Here is a 20,385-nt window from a genome sequence, read left to right on the forward strand (position 1 = left end):
AGGTAAAGTCTTCATCTTTTTTAAGGCTGCATAATATTCCATGGTATACATATACGACAATTTATTAATCTGTTCATGGGTCAATGGGCACTTGGGCTTCTTCCATGACTTGGCTATTATGAATTGAGCTGCAATGAACAATCTGGTGCAAATATCTTTCTTATAAAGTGATTTTTGGCCTTTTGGATATACACCTAGTAGAGGAATTGCAGGATCAAACAACAGATCTACTTTTAGATCCTTAAGTATTCACCATACTTCTTTCCAAAAAGAACATTTTAGCTTACACTCCCACCAGCAGTGCAGAAGTGTTCCCTTTTCTCCACATCCATGCCAACACCTGTAGTTTTGGGATTTTGTTATGTGAGCCATTCTTGCGGGAGTTAGATGACATCTCAAAGTGGTTTCGATTTGCATTTCTCTGATGATTAAAGATGATGAGCATTTTTTCATGAGTCTGTAGGCCATGTGCCTTTCTTCTTCAGAGAAGCTTGTTCAAGTCCCTTGCCCACAATGAAAGGGGGTTACTTGTTCTTTTCTTATTAATAAGTTTGAGTTCTCTGCAGATTCTGGTTATCAAACCTTTGTCAGAAGCATAACCTGCAAATATCTTCACGCATTCTGAGGGCTGTCTGCTTGTTTTACTTACTGTGTTCTTGGCTGTGCAGAAGATTTTTAGTTTGATCAGATCAAAGTAATGTATTTTTGGTATTGCTTCAATTGCCTGAGGGGTCCTCCTCACAAAGTGTTCTTCCAGGCCAATTTCTTCAAGTGTTTCTCCTGCACTCTCTCCAAGAATCTTTATCATTTCATGTCTTAAGTTTAAATCTTTTATCCAGTGAGAGTCAATTTTTGGTAATGGTGAAAGGTGTGGGTCCAGTTTCAGTCTTCTACAAGTCACCAGCCAATTCTCCTAACATCATTGGTTAAATAGGAAATCTTTCCCCCAATTTATATTTTTGATAGACTTATTGAAGATAAAATGACAATAAGTGTCTGGGTTGATCTCTTGGTTCTCAATTCTGTTCCATACATCTACTTCTCTATTTTAGTACCAATACCATGTTGTTTTGATCACTATAGATTTATAGTATAGTTTGAAGTCTGGTAGCATGATTCCTCCTGATTTGTTTTTATTTCTGAGTAATGTCTTGGTTATTAGAGGTTTTTTCTGGTTCCATATAAAACAAAGTACTATTTTTTCCAGATCTTTAAAGTATGACGGTGGTGCTTTAATAGGGATTGCATTAAATTTGTAAATTGGACATTTTAACAATGTTGATTCTTCCTAGCCATGAGCATGGTATGTTTTTCCATTTGTTAACATCTTCAGCTATTTCTTTTCTCAGAGTTTCATAATTCTCTTTATAGAGATCTTTCTTGTCCTTTGTTAGGTAAATTCCCAAATATTTCATCTTCTTTGGCACAACTGTAAAGGCAATAGAGTTCTTGACTGTCTTTTCAGCTTGACTATTATTGGTATATATAAAAGCTCCTGATTTGTGAGTATTTATTTTGTATCCTGAGATGCTACTGTATTCCTTGATCACTTCTAAGAGTTTTGTGGTTGAGTCCCTGGGAGGTTTCCAGGTATAAAATCATATCATCTGCAAAGAGTGAAAGTTTGATCTCCTCTGTATACCCTTTTTGTATACACTTGATCACCTTCTCTTACCTGATTATGATGGCTAAGACTTCCTTAAAATGTTAAAAAGCAGTGGAGACCCTTCATCACCTTCTCTTACCTATTTGTATACCCTTGATCACCTTCTCTTACCTATTTGTATACCCTTGATCACCTTCTCTTACCTGATTTGATGGGTAAAACTTCCTTACAATGTTAAAAAGCAATGGAGACAATGGGAAACCTTGCCTGATTCCTGATCTGAGTGGAAATGTTTTCAATTTTCCACCATTCAGAATGATATTGGCTGTGGGTTTGCTGTAGATGGCCTCTATTAGTTTAAAAAATGTCCCTTCTATACCAATTTTCTTAAGTGCTCTGATCATGAAGGGATGCTGTATATTATCAAAAGCTTTTTCTGCATCTATTGAGAGAATCATTTGGTCTTTGTTTTTTACTTTGTTTATGTGATGTATTATATTTATAGATTTACAAATATTGAACCAACCTTGAGACCCTGGGATAAAACTCACTTGGTCATGGTGTATAATTTGTTTGATATGTTGCTGGATTCTGTTTGCTAGGATCTTATTGAATATTTTTGCATCTATGTTCATTAAAGTTATTGGTCTATGATTGTCTTTTCTTGTTGGGTCCCTTCCTGGTTTGGGGATCAGGATGATATTTGCTTCATAGAATGTGTTGGGAAGTATTCCTTCTTTTTCAATGTTTTGGAAAAGGTTAAGTACTATAGGTACTAGTTCCTCTTTAAAGATTTGGTAGAATTCTGATATGAAGCCATGTGGTCCCAGACTCTTCTTTTGGGGGAGATGTCGTATAGTAGATTCTATTTCAGTACTTGATATAGTTCTGGTCACCATTTCCAATTCTTGCTCATTAAATCTAGGAAGTTGGTGTGCTTCCAAGTATTGGTCAATTTCTTTCAGATTTTCATATTTCTGAGAATAAAGGTTTTTGCAGTATTCTTTAAGGATTTTTTGAATTTCTGAGGTGTCTGTTGTTATTTCACCCTTGTCATTTCTGATTGATGATATTATGGACTTTCATTTTCTATTTTTGGTTAGGTGGGCCAAAGGTTTATCAATTTTTATGAATTTTTCAAAAAACCAATTTTTTGATTCATTGATCTTTTGAATAATTCTTCTGTTTTCAATTTCATTTAATTCTGCTCTAATTTTAGTTATTTCTTTTCTTCTGCTGGGTTTGGGGTCAGAATGTTCTTCCTTTTCAAGTTGCTTGAGATGTCTCATTAAGTTATCGACTTCCTCTCTTTCCATGCTCTTGAGAAAGGCTTGCAACACTATGAATTTCCCTCTTAGGACTGCTTTTGCAGTATCCCACAGGTTCTGATAATTTGTGTCTTCATTATTGTTTTATTCCAAAATTTTGGCAATTTCCTTCTTAATCTCATCTATTACCCAGCTATCATTCAGCATGAGGTTATTTAGTTTCCGTGTCTTTGTATGGGTATGTAGATACCTGTCATTGGTGAGTTCAACTTTTATTGAGTGATGATCCAAGAAAATACAAGGAATAATTTCTATACTTTTAATTGCTGAGATTAGACTTGTGACCTAAGATGAGATCACTTTTGGAGTATGTTCCATGGGCTGATGAGAAGAATGTGTATTCAGTTTTGTTAGGATGAAATGTTCTGTACATGTCTGTTCAATTCAATGGTTGTATGGTGAAGTTTAAGTCCAAAATTTCTTTGCTTAGTTTCTTATTGGAGGATCTATCCAACACTGCCAAAAGGGTGTTAAAATTTCCAACTATTATGGTCCTGGAAGATATTAAATTGCTCAAGTGTGTTAGGGTCCCCCTTATAAATTGAGGAGCATTCTGGTTGGGTGCATAAATATTAACAATTGACATCTCATCATGTTGAGTGTTTCCCTTAACAAATATGAAGTGACTATCCTTGTCCTTCCTTACTTTTGTTGGTTTAAAGCCTAGTGTATCTGAGAATAAAATTGCCACCCCTGCTTTTTTCTGATTTCCATTTGCCTTGATTTACAGATGTCCAACCCTGAGTCTACATTTATCATTTAAGGTAAAATGAGATTCTTGTATACAGCAGATATCTGACCTGAGTTTTTGTATCCAGTCAGCCAACCTGTTCCTCTTAAGAGGATAGTTTAAGCCATTCACATTAATTGAGAGTATTGATAAGCCTGGTAGTATATTGGGTGTCAAGTTTTTGAAAGTCCAGTGGACATTTTGAATCTTTTCACCACTGTGGAAATTGGGGTTTGGTCAAGAATTTCAGAGTGAGTTTACTTTGGTGGTAGAGCATTGTGCTGGTCATTACAGAGAATGGGTCTGAGGATATCCTGAAAAGCTGGTTTGATCCCACTTTTTAATCCTGTCCCTGTACTAACTAAAATTCAATGTGAATATTGAAGGGGACAAGCAATCAAACCACAGCATATAGGATGATATTAAATGAATCTGCAAGATATGGTGAAGGCAAAATTTAAGGGAGAACTGGCAGTTGGTGAAAAGAAAGTGAAATTGAAGAGAAATTTAAGAGGAAAAATTGAAAAGATGATGTACCAAATTCACATTAGTAAGAAGAAGGATGACTAGAAAACCTATTGGCCTGGAAATATGGTTACACAATTTAGTAGGACAGAAATTATAGGAGGAAGGGAAACTTAATATACAAAGTTGAAAGGTATGAAATCACATTTCACCTGCTATGCAAGGATATGTCTTAAAGGTGGTTGGGGGCAAACATAACATTGATAAAACGTTGGATATAGACCTTTTGTGTCTGTAGACACAGATGTAGATGACATTACCATATTCATATAATAGAAAGACGTTATTAACAAAGGAACATGATCAGCAAGAGGTGAGGGAGAATCATAACCTAGGTTTGAAGTGTTTTTTTTATTTGTTTGTTTTGAACTAAATATTCCTCTTTTTATTATTAAATCATAGCAGTGTACATTAGTGCAGTCAAGGGGTACAATGTACTGGTTTCATATATAATCTGAAATATTTTCAACAAACTGTTTAACATAGCCTTTTTTTTTTACTTCTTAAATCATAGCAGTGTACATTAGTGCAATCAAGGGGTAAAATGTGCTGGTTTCATACACAATCTGAAATATTCTCATCAAACTGTTCAACGTAGCCTTCATGGCATTTTCTTAGTTATTGTATATAGACATTTGTATTCTGCCATTAGTAAGTTTCGCCTGTACTCATTCTAAGATGCACCGTAGGTGTGGCCTCACCCATTACCCTCTCTCCACCCTAATCTCCCCCCTCCCTTCCCTTTCCTTGGCCCTTTCCTCATAGTCTTGTGCTATAGTTGGGTTATAGCTTAACTTATATATATATATATATAGCCAAAATTATACAGCTATAATTTAGCTTCATAGTAGGGCTCAGTACAGACACTCCTTCTTCCATTCCTGAGATACTTTGCTAAGAAGAATATGTTCTAACTCCATCCATGTAAACATGAAAGAGGTAAAGTCTCCATCTTTCTTTAAGGCTGCATAGTATTCCATGGTATACATGTACCACAATTTGCTAGTCCATTCGTGGGTCGATGGGCACTTGGGCGTCTTCCATGACTTAGCAATTATTAATTGGGCTGCAATAAACATTCTGGTACAGATGTCTTTGTTATATTGTGACTTTTGATCTTCTGGGTATAAACCTAGTAAAGGAATTATAGGATCGAATGGCAGTCCTATTTTTAAGTATTCTCCAAACATCCTTCCAGAAGGAACATATTAGTGGCATTCCCACCAGCAGTGTAGAAGTGTGCCCTTTCCTCCACATCCATGCCAACATTTCTGGTTTTGGGATTTTGTTATGTGGGCTACTCTTACTGGGGTTAGGTGATATCTCAGAGTAGTTTTGATTTGCATTTCTCTGATAATTAAGGATGATGAGCTTTTTTTCATGTGTTTGTAGATTTTGCATCAGTCTTCTTTAGAGAAGTTTCTCTTTAAGTCCCTTGCCCACCCTGAGATGGGATCACGTGTTCTTTTCTTGCTAATACATTTGAGCTCTCTGTGGATTCTGGTTATGAGACCTGTATCAGAAGTATAACGTGCAAATATTTTCTTGCATTCTGAGGGCTGTCTGCTTGCTTTACTTACTATGTTCTTGGCTGTGCAGAAGCTTTTTAGTTTAATCAGGTCCCAGTAGTGTATTTTTGATACTGCTTCAATTGCCTGGGGAGTCCTCCTCATAAAATATTCACCCAGGCCGATTCCTTCAAGAGTTTTCCCTGCACTTTCTTCAAGTATTTTTATACTTTCATGTCTGAAGTTTAAACCTTTTATCCAGTGAGAGTCTATCTTAGTTAATGGTGAAAGGTGTGGGTCCAGTATCAATCTTCTACAGCTTGCCAGCCAGTTCACCCAGCACCATTTGTTAAATAGGGAATCTTTTCCCCACTGAATGTTTTTAATTGGCTTGTCAAAGATTAAATAACGGTAAGTAGCTGGATTCATCTCTTGGTTCTCTATTCTGTTCCAGACATCTACTTCTCTGTTTTTGTGCCAATACCATGCTGTTTTGATCACTAATGATTTATAGTACAGTCTCAGGTCTGGTAGCGTGATTCCTCCTACTGTATTTTTATTGCTGAGTAATGTTTTGGCTATTCGAGGTTTTTTTCTGATTCCATATAAAATGAAGTATTATTTTTTCAAGATCTTTAAAATATGACAATGGAGCTTTAATAGGAATTGCATTAAAAGTATATATTGCTTTGGGTAGTATGGACAGTTTAACAATGTTGATTCTTCCCAGCCATGAGCATGGTATGTTTTTCCATTTGTTCACATCTTCTTTTCTTAAAGTTTCACAGTTCACCTTGTAGAGATCTTTCACATCCTTTGTTAGGTATACTCCCAAATATTTCATCTTCTTTGGCACTACTGTGAAAGGAATAGAGTCCTTGACTGTTTTTTCAGCTTGGTTATTGTTGGTATATATAAAGGCTACAGATTTATGGGTGTTGATTTTGTAGCCTGAGACATTGCTATATTCCTTGATCGCTTCTAAAATTATTGTAGTAGAATCCCTAGTGTTTTCCAGATATACAATCATATCATCTGCGAAGAGTGAAAGTTTCATCTCTTCTGACCCTATGTGGATACCCTTGATCACCTTTTCTTCCCTAACTGCAAAGGCTAAAACTTCCATTACAATGTTAAAGAGCAATGGAGACAATGGGCAACCTTGCCTGGTTCCTGATCTAAGTGGAAATGATTTCAATTTAACTCCATTCAATACAATATTGTCTGGGTTTCCTGTAGATGGCCTCTATCAGTTTAAGAAATGTCCCTTCTATACCAATTTTCTTAATTGTTCTGATCATGAAGGGATGCTGGATATTATCAAAAGCTTTTCCTGCATCAATTGAAAGAATCATATGGTCCTTATTTTTTAGTTTGTTTATGTGCTGAATTACATTTGTAGATTTACGTATATTGAACCAGCCTGGAGACCCTAGGATAAATCCCACCTGGTTGTAGTGTATAATTTTATTAATGTGTTGTGGGATTCTGTTTGTTAGGATCTTATTGAGTATTTTAGCATCAATATTCATTAGTGATATTGGTCTATAATTTTCTTTTCTTGTTGGGTCTTTCCCTGGTTCAGGGATCAAGGTGATGTTTGCTTCGTAGAATGTGTTGGGTAGTATTCCTTCTTTTTCTATATTTTGGAAGAGGTTTAGTAATATAGGTACTAGTTCTTCTTTAAAGGTTTCATAAAATTCTGACATAAAGCCATTGGTCCTGGGCTTTTCTTTTTAGGGAGATTTTGTATAGTTGATGCTATTTCAGAACTTGATATAGGCCTGTTCAACATTTTCACTTCATTCTGGCTACGTCTTGGTAGGTGGTATACTTCCAAGTATTGGTCTATTTCTTTCAGATTTCATGTTTCTGAGAGTTGAGTTTCTTGTAATATTCATTAAGGATTTTTTGTATCCTTATCGTCGTTATCATTTATGATTGATGAAATTGGAGATTTTACTCTTTTTTTCCTGGTTAGGTTGGCCAAAAGTTTATTTATTTAATTGATCTTTTCAAAAAACCAACTTTTGGATTTATTGATCTATTGTATAATTCTTTTGTTTTCAATTTCATTTAATTCTGCTCTGATTTTGGTTATTTCTTTTTTTCTGCTGGGTTTGGGGTTGAAGTGTTCTTCCTTCTCCAGTTGCTTGAGATGTCCCATTAAGTTATTAACTTCCTCTCTTTCTGTTTTCTTGAGGAGGCTTGCAGTGCTATAAATTAGCTTCTTAGGACTGCCTTTGCAGTATCCCAGAGATTCTGATAATTCATGTCTTGATTGTTGTTTTGTTCCAAAAATTTGGTGATTTCCTTCTTAATCTCATCTGTAACCCATCTATTCTTCAGCATAAGGTTGTTTAGCTTCCATGTTTTTGTATGGGTATGCAGGTTCCTGTTGTTATTGAGTTCAACTTTTATTCTGTGATGGTCTGAGAAGATGCAAGAAATAATTTCTATTTTTTCAAATTTGCTGAGGTTAGATTTGTGGCCTAGGATGTGGTTGATTTTAGAGTATGTTCTGTGGGCTGATGAGAAGAATGTGTATTCAGTTCTGTTGGGATGAAATGTTCTGTAGATGTCTGTTAAGTCCAGATGTTGAATGGTTAAGTTTAAATCTAAAATTTCTTTGCTTAGTTTCTTTTTGGAGGACCTACCCAGCACTGGTAAATGGGTGTTAAAATCTTCAACTACTATGGAACTGGAGGAAATCAAGTTGGTCATGTCTGTTAGAGTTTCTCTTATAAATTGAGGTGCATTCTGGTTGGTTGCATAAATATTAATAATTGAAATCCCATCATACTGTGTATTACCTTTAATAAATATGAAGTGTCCATCCTTATCCTTCCTTATTTTGGTTGGTTTAAAGCCTACTTCATCTGTGAATAGGATTGCAATGCCTGCTTTTTTCTGCTTTCCATTTGCCTGGAGTATAGATGACCACCCCTTCACCTTGAGTCTATATTTGTCTTTTAATGTAAGATGCAATTCTTGGATGCAGCAGGTATCTGACTTGAGTTTTTGTATCCAGTCAGGCAACCTGTGCCTCTTTAGAGAGCCATTTAAACCATTCACATTAATTGAGAATATTGATAAGCCTTTCGAGAGTCCAGTGGACATTTTTAATCCTTTTGTGACTGTGGAAGTTGGAATTTGATCAAAATTTTCTGGGTGGGTTTACTTTTATAGTGGAGGATTATGCTGGTCTTCATGGAGGATAGGTCTGAGAATACCTGGAGAGCTGGTTTAGTTATGGCAAATTTCTTCAACATGTGAATGTCATTGAAGTATTTAATTTCTCATCATAAATGAAACTCAGTTTAGCTGGGTACAGGATCCTGGGTTGAAAGTTATTTTGTTTTAGGAGATTAAAAGTCGATGACCATCCTTTTCTAGCTTGAAAGGTTTCAGCAGAGAGATCTGAAGTTATTCTAATATTCTTGCCCTTGTAGGTGATGGCTTTCTTTCATCTGGCTGCTTTCAAAATTTTTTCCTTCATATTAACTTTAATGAAATTGATTATGATGTGTCTGGGGATGTCTTATTTGGGTTGAGTCGTTCTGGAGTTCTGAAACTGTCTGCTGTCTGAATTTCAGAATCTCTTGGCATGTCTGGAAAGTTCTCCTTCATAATCTCATGGAGAAGAGACTCTGTGCCTTGTGAAGCCACTTTGTCACTTTTGGGGATTCCTATCAGGTGTATATTGGTTTTCTTCTTTTTATCCCAGAGCTCTCTGAGAGAGTGATCTGTTTTTGCCCTCCATTTCTCTTCCTCTTTGAGAGTTTGGGAGCATTCAAAAGCTTTGTCTTCAATGTCAGAAATCCTTTCTTCTGCTTGCTCCATTCTGTTACTGAGGGATTCTACTGTGTTTCTCAGATCTTTGAAAGCTACAACTTCTTGTCTCAATATGTCAAAATCTTTGGTCATTTGGTCTTTGAATTCGTTGAATTCTTGACACATCTTTTGGGTTACTGCTTGGAATTCTAATTCGATCTTATTTGCTATCCAGATTCTGAATTTGATTTCTGACATCTCAGCTATTTGTTTGTACATGGGATCTTGTGCTGTGTCTACCCCATTGATCCTTGGGGGAGTTGATCTACTCTGATTATTCATATTGCCAGAGTTTTTCTGTTGATTTCACCTCATGGTTGTTTTTCACCATTGCCTCTGGCCATCCTCAGAGTTGGGGAGGTGTCTGTCCAAGATTAGACCCCAGCGGGATCACTCTATTGTTGCTGGGTCGTTGTAGGGAGTGACCCTGTGTAGTTCCTCTGGGGCTGCCCCACCCAGGGAGTTCTGGTTGTGGAAGCAGCTCTGGAGTGTGACACACCCAGATCCACCAACACGGCAGGAGGTGGTGCACACAGTTCTGGGAATGCCTAGTGCCCAGTGACTTTGGCACAGAGATCCCAAGGCTCCAGCACTCTCTGGCAGGAGAAGCGCTCTGAGCAGAGGCAGGAAGGGCTCCGGAGGGCACGCGGCTACCAGAGTGCCTGGCCAGATGAGCAGGCCGGTGTGGAGGCATGGAGGGTATAAGTGGGAGGACACAGGGTTGTGCGGCTCCCGCAGTTTCTGGGGTTGCGGCGCAGCTCTTATGGGGGTCCCGGTGGCACCAATCCCAGGAGTTTGAGGTTACTGTGAGCTGTGACACCACAGCACTCTACCCAGGGCAACAGCCCAAGGCACCAGTGTGCCAAAACCAGTCTCACTCTGCCCCCTGAGGGTTAAGGCTATAAGGCAGCTCAGTCCCTACCTTTTAGGCTGCTCAGTCACTAGGTTACTAGCTCCTGCCCGATCCTTGCTCTGTGACCCTAAGGGTGAAGCTTGCTAGGGCAGTTCTCTCACAATGGCTCCCTGTGGCCCACAGCTGAACACTATTAGCTCTGTCCAACTTAGCGGCTCAGTCTGGGGCCCTAGACAATGCCCAAAGTTCTCCGCACTCCTGCTCAAGCTCTCCCCAAGGCAGTTCAACTGAGTGCCAAGTCCAAAAACACCGCAACAGTTCACAGGTGAGGCCTTTCTGGTTTGCAGTCTCACTGCTGCTTGTACTTACGGCTGTCAGGGGATCAGGTCGATCAAACACACACAACCACTTGCCAGTTTTCCACTGTTTTTGTCCTCCTCTTGGGGTCCAGAAGTCCCTGCTGACTCCCTGTATCCTCACAGGGATGATTATAGGCAGATCCCACCAGCCAGAGATGCCTGGAGTCTTATCTCCCCAGACTCACCATGCCCAGTTGCAGGGAAGCTGTTACTTCCAAGCTGCACCACCATCTTGCTTCACCTGACTAGAAGTGTTTTTAAAAGGACAGGAGAGCAAATAAATATCATGAAATGACCTAAGAAGGACTGACAGAGTGACAGGAAGGGAACCAGACAACACAAGTTTAAAGAAACTGATAGAGGAAAGACAATCAATTGCTGGCATCACTTTTGTTTTAAAAATAAGTATCAAGCAGCAGCATGGGACTGGCTACTGATTCTTTGCTTTGGACTTTTCACCTTCCCTCTTTAATCTTAGGTGTAAGACTTGATGAAGGTTATGAAAAATGTATCCAAAAGGTAACCCAGCTAGACAAACTATTAAAATTGTGTTCTTGGCTGTGGTATATGTATACCATGGAATACTATTCAGCCATTAAAAAAAATGGAGACTTTACATCCTTCGTATTAACCTGGATGGACGTGGAAGACATTATTCTTAGTAAAGCATCACAAGAATGGAGAAGCATGAATCCTATGTACTCAATTTTGATATGAGGACAATTAATGACAATTATGGTTATGGGGGGGGAAACAGAAAGAGGGAAGGAGGGAGGTGGGTGGGGCCTTGGTGTGTGTTACACTTTATGGGGGCAAGACATGATTGCAAGAGGGACTTTACCTAACAATTGCAATCAGTGTAACCTGGCTTATTGTACCCTCAATGAATCCCCAACAATAAAATAAATAAATAAAATAACATAAAAAAAAAATTATGTTCTTGGTTTACTCTTATTACTGTATATTTCCTAATATACAGGAAAGCTTGAAGGTACTTGCATATATAATAACACCCAGTATCAGATATGTGTGCCCCCCAGTGGATCAGCTGTTTGCTATAATCCTTCTGAACCCCCAGAGCAAACTGAATTTGCTATGTGGTATATTGATATCCCTAAAAAGACAATAACTTAAGTTATAACAGAAGGAATACCTAAACAAATAAAAAAATCATTAATAACAATTTTGCAATATATTCAGAAATGTGTCTTTTTATATTTTTAGTAACTAGAAGTTTTCCATGTAGAAATACTATATATTTCTGAAGAATTATTTCTATGTATTTCACATTTTGTGTTGTCATGTTAACTTTAATTCTCTAATTATTAATGGTATACAATGGATATTTGTATATTGACCTTAAAAGTAATAGAATATGCTAAATATTTTTAAAAATGCAAATAAAAAAGAAAAATGCAAATAAAAAGAAAAGTTTGCAGGGAACCAGCAAACTCTCAGAAAGAAAAGGTCAACAAAAATAGTAAGTATCAAGCTATCAAACTAATGCACATTTTCAAATTCCATCTCTCAACTTAGTACTTTCCATGCAACTGATTCTGTGTAATAGGAAGTGTCGATTCAGGCAATGAAGTTGCAACTCATCCCAGCAACTAGCAAGGTAATCTATGTTGAGAACACCCATAATGATGTCTTCACATACAAAAAAAGTGTTAGCAAAAAATTTATGTTGGAACAATGAAAGAAGGGCATAAAAAAGCCTTGGACCCTTGCATTATTAGTCTACTGACCCTTCTAGCCATGTGGCTAACACTTCCTAAGATCAACACAGTCAGGCTAACTGAGTGTCTGTTTTTCACACAGTCATGGCCACAGCAGAAGACACCCCGGATAAGCCTGTGCTCAGAGACAAAAGGAGGCAAGATCTCCAAGAGATGCTGGAAAAAGTAGGTCTGAGTGTTGATTTCTGGCTTTCAACGCTGCAGAATGACCTGGGTGTGACCTGTGCCCAGGCCTTACAATACCTAGAAGAAAAAGACCTTCAGACGTTGAAAACTCAGGCACGACATTCATGGGAGATAAGGGCCCTGGAAAAGCTTCTGAACCTATCAAGTAGTCTGTCAGAGTTACAGAAGTCTCAGACAGAGATGGCAAATCAAAATCAGGAGCAGGCAGAAAAGGCACTGAAGGACATAAAGGACTTGATGTCACAAGGAAAGCAGCAAGAGGCAGAGGCAGTAAAGAAAAAAGAAGCAGAGGTGAGGGAATCAACAAATATTCCTGAGAAGTGCGGACCATCTTCTAAAAAGCCCCTAAAGGAAGTCATAGACAATATGCAGAAACAACTACAACTCACAGACGTGAAACTATCCCAGCATCAAAACCTTGCAGATAAAGATCTGGTAAGATGGGCATCTGGAGGTTTGGCCCTCCAGGGAATTTACAAAACCACCCACCAAAGAGACTTGATAGAGAAGAGAGAGAAGCTACTCAGAGTCCCCAAGGACTTCTCACTCTGTGGCCCTCAGCAGGGCACACGGATGGAAACAGTAGAATTTAGATCTTCTCAAGAAGAATTCATGTTCACCCAGACAATAGAGAAGCTGGGATTCAGTGCAATTGCTGCAGCCAAAGGTGGAGGTTGGGGATTTATTCTAGAAGCTGGTTTGGATCACAGCAAACATTCAGAATCCATGAAAACTCAACAAACACATTGTGAGCAATCTTATTTCTGTTCAGCCAAGCTCAGCTACATCCCTCTGGCCTCCTTCTATTTCTCCAAGGATCAGCTCCAGTTATCCGAGGCTGCTCTCCAAGAACTAAAATACATTGAAGACCTTCTGGATTTGCCAGAAGGCCCTGTCAGATGCTCCTCACTGAGACACAAGACTAAAGCCTTCTTCCACAGGTTTGGCTCTCATGCTAACCAAGGCCCTGTGCACCTGGGGGGCATCTACTGGTGGAAGGCCATTTCAGAGGGTTTCCAGAGAGAGCAGCTGGAAGAAGTAAAAGAGCAGACAGCAAAGGCCCTGGATATTTTCATAAGAGGCGGCTCCAATCGCTTCCATGGGGTGAAAGTTTCTGCAGGCATGAATTTGTCAAACTCTGATTCAAAAACAACCTCTCAAAAAAACACTTCCCAAAATCTCCAAGCCAAAGTCCAATTGTGTGTAACCCAGACAGGTGGCCCACCAGAAGCAAGTGGCCTTGACCAGTGGAAAGCTGGCCTCATTGCCAGCAATCAAACCTGGCATATCATTGACCAAGAAATTCAGCTAGAACCCATTTGGGAAATCCTCCTCTTTAGCCACAGAAGTGATTTTAAGAATCCTATTCAGGTGGCCAACTACCTGAAAGCCTGCTACACTGATCTAACTAGCCCTGCTGCCCACATCCAGAAAGAAGAGAAATTACAAAATGCTTGGGAAAATGCTAGGGCTTTTTTACAGGATGAAAAATCTTGGGAGATACCTGATCTTGAAGAGCAGCTTCAAAAGCTGATGGATTTCAAGCAGATATTGAGTCATCAAACAGAAAGTTACGACTCTTGGATTAACATGTGCCTCACAGATTGGGAGCTGCAGAATTTTCTGGTAAATACTGTCAACGTTTGCAAAATGACTTCCAATTATAAAACTGAATTTATTAAATCTCAGTTGTGCAGCCTTCTTGATCCTCACATCTACAGAGTAGCAAACTTTCCTCAGGCTCACTCCATCATGCAGTGGATCTTCCAATCAGAGTCAGAGCAAGAGCATCTCAACATTTCCCAATATTCTGAATTAATTGAAGCCTTAAGAAAAATCCACAATGACCTCATGGAAGCAAAGGTCAAATCAGAGTCCCAGGAAATACTGAAATCTCAAAGAAAGGCCACCAATGAGGTCAACATGGCTCTCAGCTGTTTTTTAAAATGCCTCCAAGAAACCAAGCAGCCAGACATACAGCTTTTGGTACTTTCCATTGCAACTGGTGTAGGGTATGATGAGGAAAACAAAACTTTCCAGTATCTCTTGGGGAGTGATAACGTGAACTTCCTAATAAATGAAATGCAAACTGCACAAACTAAATACCAGGAGCTCAGGAATATTTGCAGTTATAGGGCTCAAGCATTTGTGGTATTCACAGGCCTGACAGCCACAGCTGGAGAGACAGCTATTTCTCCAAAAGAGAAAACACAGCGTATGGCATTAATAAGACGACAACTGGGAAAGTCAATTACTAAAGAAGTTGCACATGTTCTCACCAAACTTGGAGCAGATCATAATTGGGGAAACCTAGAGAAAGACTTAAAATTGCTCATTAATGGGGATTTTGAATCCACCATCTCATTCTTGCAAATAGATGAGGTGCAAAAACAATTACAGAGTCTTTTCCATGGAAAGAAAAAGCCTCACAAAACACATGAAAATAAAAATATCAAATGGAAGGTGATAGAAAATGGAGTCTTCCTAGAGTTACTCCAGCGTCTAGGCCTAGAACATTACTACCCAAAAAAGATGAGCAGAGCTAACTTCCATCTGATCTACAAGACTTCTGTGTACAACACCCAGCCCAGCTCTGAACAGGAGCTTCCCTTCTACTTCCTGCAGAAGCTACTGATGCTAGATTATAAGCTGAGGTACCTGGTCTTCAAAGATGATAAAAACACGGAACAAGTCTATTCAAGTGCCTCAAATCCGGGAAATGAGAGGTTCGATCCATATGAAGACTTTCTTGAAGACTGTGATAGTCCCATTAAGCCTTCAGCCACTACACCTAGACCCCACATTCACCCAATGGATATTCAAATGGCAATTTTTCACTGTGCAGATGATTTTGCCCGACAATATATTTTGGACAAACTTTCCTTTTGTCAGTTTGCCCTCCCCCTTGTGGTGCCTAATCCCTGCACTTCTCAAATTGAATTTTCTCTCTGGTCTCTCAGACAAATTAGGAGAAGTTGGCAACAAGGGAAGGAGAACAGTTACAAAAATCAGCAGATGTGCCGTGTCTCTACCCCTATTGTGTCCTTTATTAGAGTTGGAAATGGCCTCTTGGCTTCCAAATCTCAAATCATGAACTGTCTTCTCAGTAAACATAAACACGATGTGTTTTTTCACCGACACTGCAGAGGAAGCAGCAAAGACTGTCTCTTGATGAGGGGTGTGGTAGAAATCTGTTGGTTCTGTCCTGGGGGGGATGAAGAGGACAGGTTTGACAACTGTGTGACCTTTACCAATCTTCATGGAGATGCAAAGGAACATGAGCAGCAGCTCACCTTCCTGAAGGAGGTCTCTTCTCTCATTGTGGTCCTCATGTCAACTTCTGATCACAATGAAGAAAACCGAAAAATTGTCTACGACCTGTGCCAGTCATCAAGACTTTTGATCTGCTTGCTTGATGACAAAGAACAAACCATGGCCAATAATTCCAGCCAAAAAGTGAAAATTGGCATCAGGAACAGAAATGCAGCAGAATTAACAGAAGAGCTCACAACTACGATCAGACGTTTGCTAGAGCTCTCTGGCAGGGCTCTCAGCTTAGAGGACTGTTCCCAGATTGCTCACAGACAAGGATTCCTTATTGATGAAGACCAGAGAGATTGTAAAGAAGCCAAAGAAAAAGCACAGCTTCTAGTGTCCCATCTGGGAGAGATGAATTTATCTCAGATGAAGGAAAAATTACTCCCCCTTCAGGGGCAACTGTGGCACCTCTGGTGTAAGAAGGACAAAGAACTGTATCATCTGAGAGAAAAGGGAAATCAGAGCATTGAACAACATAGGAGTGAGATTGAGACAGACAAGCAAATAATTCGGTATCAACAGCTGAGTAGAGCCTTTCCTTTCAATGATTTAATGCAATCTTTCCTTCAAATTCTCTGTGAACACTCAGAAACTCACACCAAACTCTACTTCTTGCAGTGGCTGAGTGTGTTTTTAGATAATCTGACTGCAGAACAGTTGGAAAATCTGCCTGAGAAGCAAAGATCTTTGTGGTTACTGGTTCAAACAGAAAAGAAAGCAGCACCTAGAAGGAACTCTCTGCAATATTGGCAAAATGAAATAGAAGCCATCTCCACAGAGATTAGTGACTGTACCTTGGGAATTGGACACCTTCTCAGAGAAGTTGGCCAGATTTATGAAGCTCTAGAAGAAGCTTTCTCTGCAAAGGATACTAATTTTCTCTCCATTCCACTAATTGCTGCAAACCTGATGATATCTGGTATTCCTATTGAGCTAATGGATGGAGATGCTTCGTATGTGCCCTTGAAGTGGATAGCAGCTGTTTTTGACAAGGTCTCTGAGGAACTTGGAGACAAACGGGTGTTTGTTCTATCTATTCTCGGCCTACAGAGCTCGGGGAAGTCCACTCTGCTCAATGCACTCTTTGGGTTGCAGTTCACTGTGGGTGTAGGCAGGTGTACCAAGGGGGCCTACATGCAGCTCCTCAAGGTGGAGAACACATTCACAGAGGAACTTGGGTTTGATTTTATGCTAGTTGTGGACACAGAAGGACTTCGATCCCTGGAATTCAGCAACAAAACCCAAAATTGGGACAATGAGTTGGCAACCTTTGTCATAGGACTTGCAAACTTGACTCTGATCAATATTTTTGGGGAGAATCCAGCAGAGATGCAGGATACCCTACAAATAGTTGTCCAAGCCTTTCTGAGGATGAAACAAGTAAAAATCTTCCCAAGTTGCCTCTTTGTCCACCAGAATGTGGAAGAAGTTACAGCTAGAGACCAAATTATGGAAGGACGAAGGTGGCTAGAGCACAGACTAGATGAATCTGCAGCTATAGCTGCTGAACAGGAACAGTGCCCAGATGTAACCTGCTTCAGTGATGTCATAAAGTTTGATGTCAATAGTCATGTCTACTACTTTGCTCACCTCTGGGATGGGAATCCCCCAATGGCCTCTCCCAATCCTCACTATAGCCACAATGTCCAGGAACTGAAAAGCAGAATTCTTCAGATTGCTGAGCAGGAATCCAGGAGAAATATCATGAAAATATCAGATGTAAAATTCCGAGTTCAAGATTTGTGGAGAGCCCTTGTAAATGAGAACTTTATTTTCAGTTTTAGGAACACCCAGGAAGTCATGGCCATGAGCAAATTGGAAACCATGTATAACCACTGGACCTGGGAGCTGAGGAGTTTCATGCTGGGCTTGCAGAACCAGCTGATCAACCAGATTCAGAATGGAAAAATCCAGACTCTCAACACAAGCACACTTGATGCACCAGTTACAGAAAAATATGAAGCCATCAAGCAAGAACTTGAAAAATATTTTAATGAAAACACAAATCGTGAAATATTGGTTCAATGGAAAGCAAATTTTGAAAATAAGCTAAGAAAACTTAAAGAGGATCTTATTTCAGACAGCAAAAGAAAAGCCAATGAACTTATTAGTTTTAAAAAAGGTCAAGAATGGCTGGATAAGGAAAAGACAGGTTACGAAAATCAATTATTGGAAAAGAGCCAAAAATGGGCTTTAACTGTAAAGGGTACAGAATTTAGTGAGGAAGAGTTACATGAGAAGTTTAATCAGCTTTGGAAAAAATGGGTCTATGATGTATCCTCAAATCTACCTCAAATCACAGAGCCTGACATTGATGTGGATTCTGAACACATTCTTTTGGAGCATTTCCAAAAGAAGTTAAATATGGAGGGCATACTGAAAACAAATTCTGGAAAGAAGTTTCAAATTAATTATGATGAACATGTAAAAATGAATAAGAACTATGGAACATTAGAGGTCTGTGATAAAGAATTCATTAAGATGATTACTGATAACATTCTTTCGAGATTTGACACAACTCTTAACAACATTTGTAAGCAACAGTGTGATTACGATCCAGTTTATTTCCATGAAATCTTGAGAATAATAGAAAAGGAAGTGAAATCTGCACCTATGGAGGAAACATATACATTTACAAATAAATATCTCTTTGACTTATCTTGGTGTTTATTCCAAAAAGCTTCAGAGAATTTTAAGGAAATGCACTGGGTATTTAAGAGAGCAAATGATCCTGTATATTACCTGGAAAGCAAGAAAGCTGATTTCTTCATGAGTTTTAAGATCTCCTGCCAAGGAGCAACCTCCATCAAAACATTTGTTGATTTTCTGTGGCAGAAGCTCACTCCTGCCATCTCCGCTACCGTACAGAAAAACCTGACCATTAAGATTGCTGGGGACATGCAAACTACTTGCTCTGCCTTCAGTGGAAATAAGGCTAACCTGGAGAAACACATTCTCATCTCTCTGGCAGAAGAAGAGAATTTTGATAATTACTGGCAATACATTCATAATCCAGAATCGTTTTTTAGGAGCTACATTGAAAACCAGATTAAAAGATACTGTTCAGACAAAGGAAGTGAAAAAATACAGACTTTTTTAAAAATAAGTTTAGAGAACATCAAGAATCTCATCCTGTCTTCCATTCGTCTATCCACCACAATAGCTAAAGATAAAAACAGCACTGTGTCTGAGTGGCTAGATTTGTTCTGTGATTACCTGGGAAGCAACTTGATCTTTCCACGAAAAGACTTGAAAAGTATTGAACACCAAAAGATAAAAGATATTGAGTTTCTCAAAGAAGCCATGAGTACTGCTTTGGATCCTGCAATGAAGGGAGTAGAACAAAATTGCGCAAGTATGCCTATGGAAACAATAGTTCCTAAAATTGAGAAAACCCTCTACGAACAGCTCTGTGGCTGCTGGAAACAGTGTCCTTTCTGTAGAGCAATTTGTACAAACACTATTCCTGAACATGACGGAGACCACATTGTTCCATTCCACCGTCCTCAGGCTGTCAATGGATGGTATAAGGATGAAACAGGTCATTTTGTCATTGATTGCTGTACTAGTTCTGTAGCGAGCGACAATGCAATAATTTTGAAAAATGGCCAGAAAAGGCCATATAAGGATTATCGGCAGGCAGGAGGAGATTATGCCACATGGAGAATTACCCCAGATTCATCCACCCACCCATATTGGAAATGGTTTGTCTCTCACTTCAGATCAAAGCTAGAGGAAAAATATCAGAAAAAATTTGAAGGAACAGGTAAAATCCCTGATGCATGGGCAAATATCAGAAAGCAGAACATGCTGAATGTCTTGAAAAACCAATAATACCACAAAAGAGCCCTAATGAAGAGCCCTATCTGAACAAGAGTCCCAAGACCTGAATAGTCCTGAAACAACTTCTTTTCATAATTAGAATCTTCATTATTTCCATTTTTAAATGAAATCAATAAAAATAAATCAATTATCATTTCAAGAGTTGAAGAGTTTGTGTATAAGAACTTCATTTCTCCCTATCTCAATTCCTTCTGGCTTAAAAACAAATTACTAAAATATGTGAATATATGAAAATCCACCTAAAAACATCCACTTCATATTTTAAACTATTTTTCTAGATACTGCTTCTTATTTTTAAATACATAATGCCTCATAGATAGTCACTTTAACATAAAAATCAAAATCATTGCTGGCTGCTACAAATTTCTACAGAATAACTGCACTGATAGTTCAGCCAATATGCAGGTTTGGGCTAGAAACTGCAAATTGACTTTTTAATTTCTTAAGGAAAATCTTTTCCACCTCTGAAGTTTTGAGGAAAATTTGTTAACCTGTAAATGTAAAAACATTCATAGAAAGTTCATGATTCCTGTCCAGGCAGTGTGGCTCACACCTG

The 20,385-nt window shown here is 38.8% G+C and overlaps 1 protein-coding gene across 2 annotated transcripts in view; it reads left to right on the forward strand.

Moving 5' to 3' along the window:
• LOC128564820 (interferon-induced very large GTPase 1-like) overlaps window positions 1-20,037 on the forward strand; it is a 43,168-nt gene extending 23,131 nt beyond the window's left edge. For both annotated transcript variants that reach the window (XM_053560657.1, XM_053560658.1), the window contains exon 2: window positions 12,565-20,037. In XM_053560657.1, coding sequence (XP_053416632.1) covers window positions 12,567-19,820 — 7,254 coding nt within the window. In that variant the 5' untranslated portion in view covers window positions 12,565-12,566 and the 3' untranslated portion in view covers window positions 19,821-20,037. The remainder of the gene's footprint in view (window positions 1-12,564) is intronic.
• The last annotated feature ends 348 nt before the right edge of the window (window positions 20,038-20,385 follow it).

The sequence above is a fragment of the Nycticebus coucang genome, chromosome 14, assembly GCF_027406575.1.
Source record: "Nycticebus coucang isolate mNycCou1 chromosome 14, mNycCou1.pri, whole genome shotgun sequence".
NCBI lineage: Eukaryota > Metazoa > Chordata > Mammalia > Primates > Lorisidae > Nycticebus > Nycticebus coucang.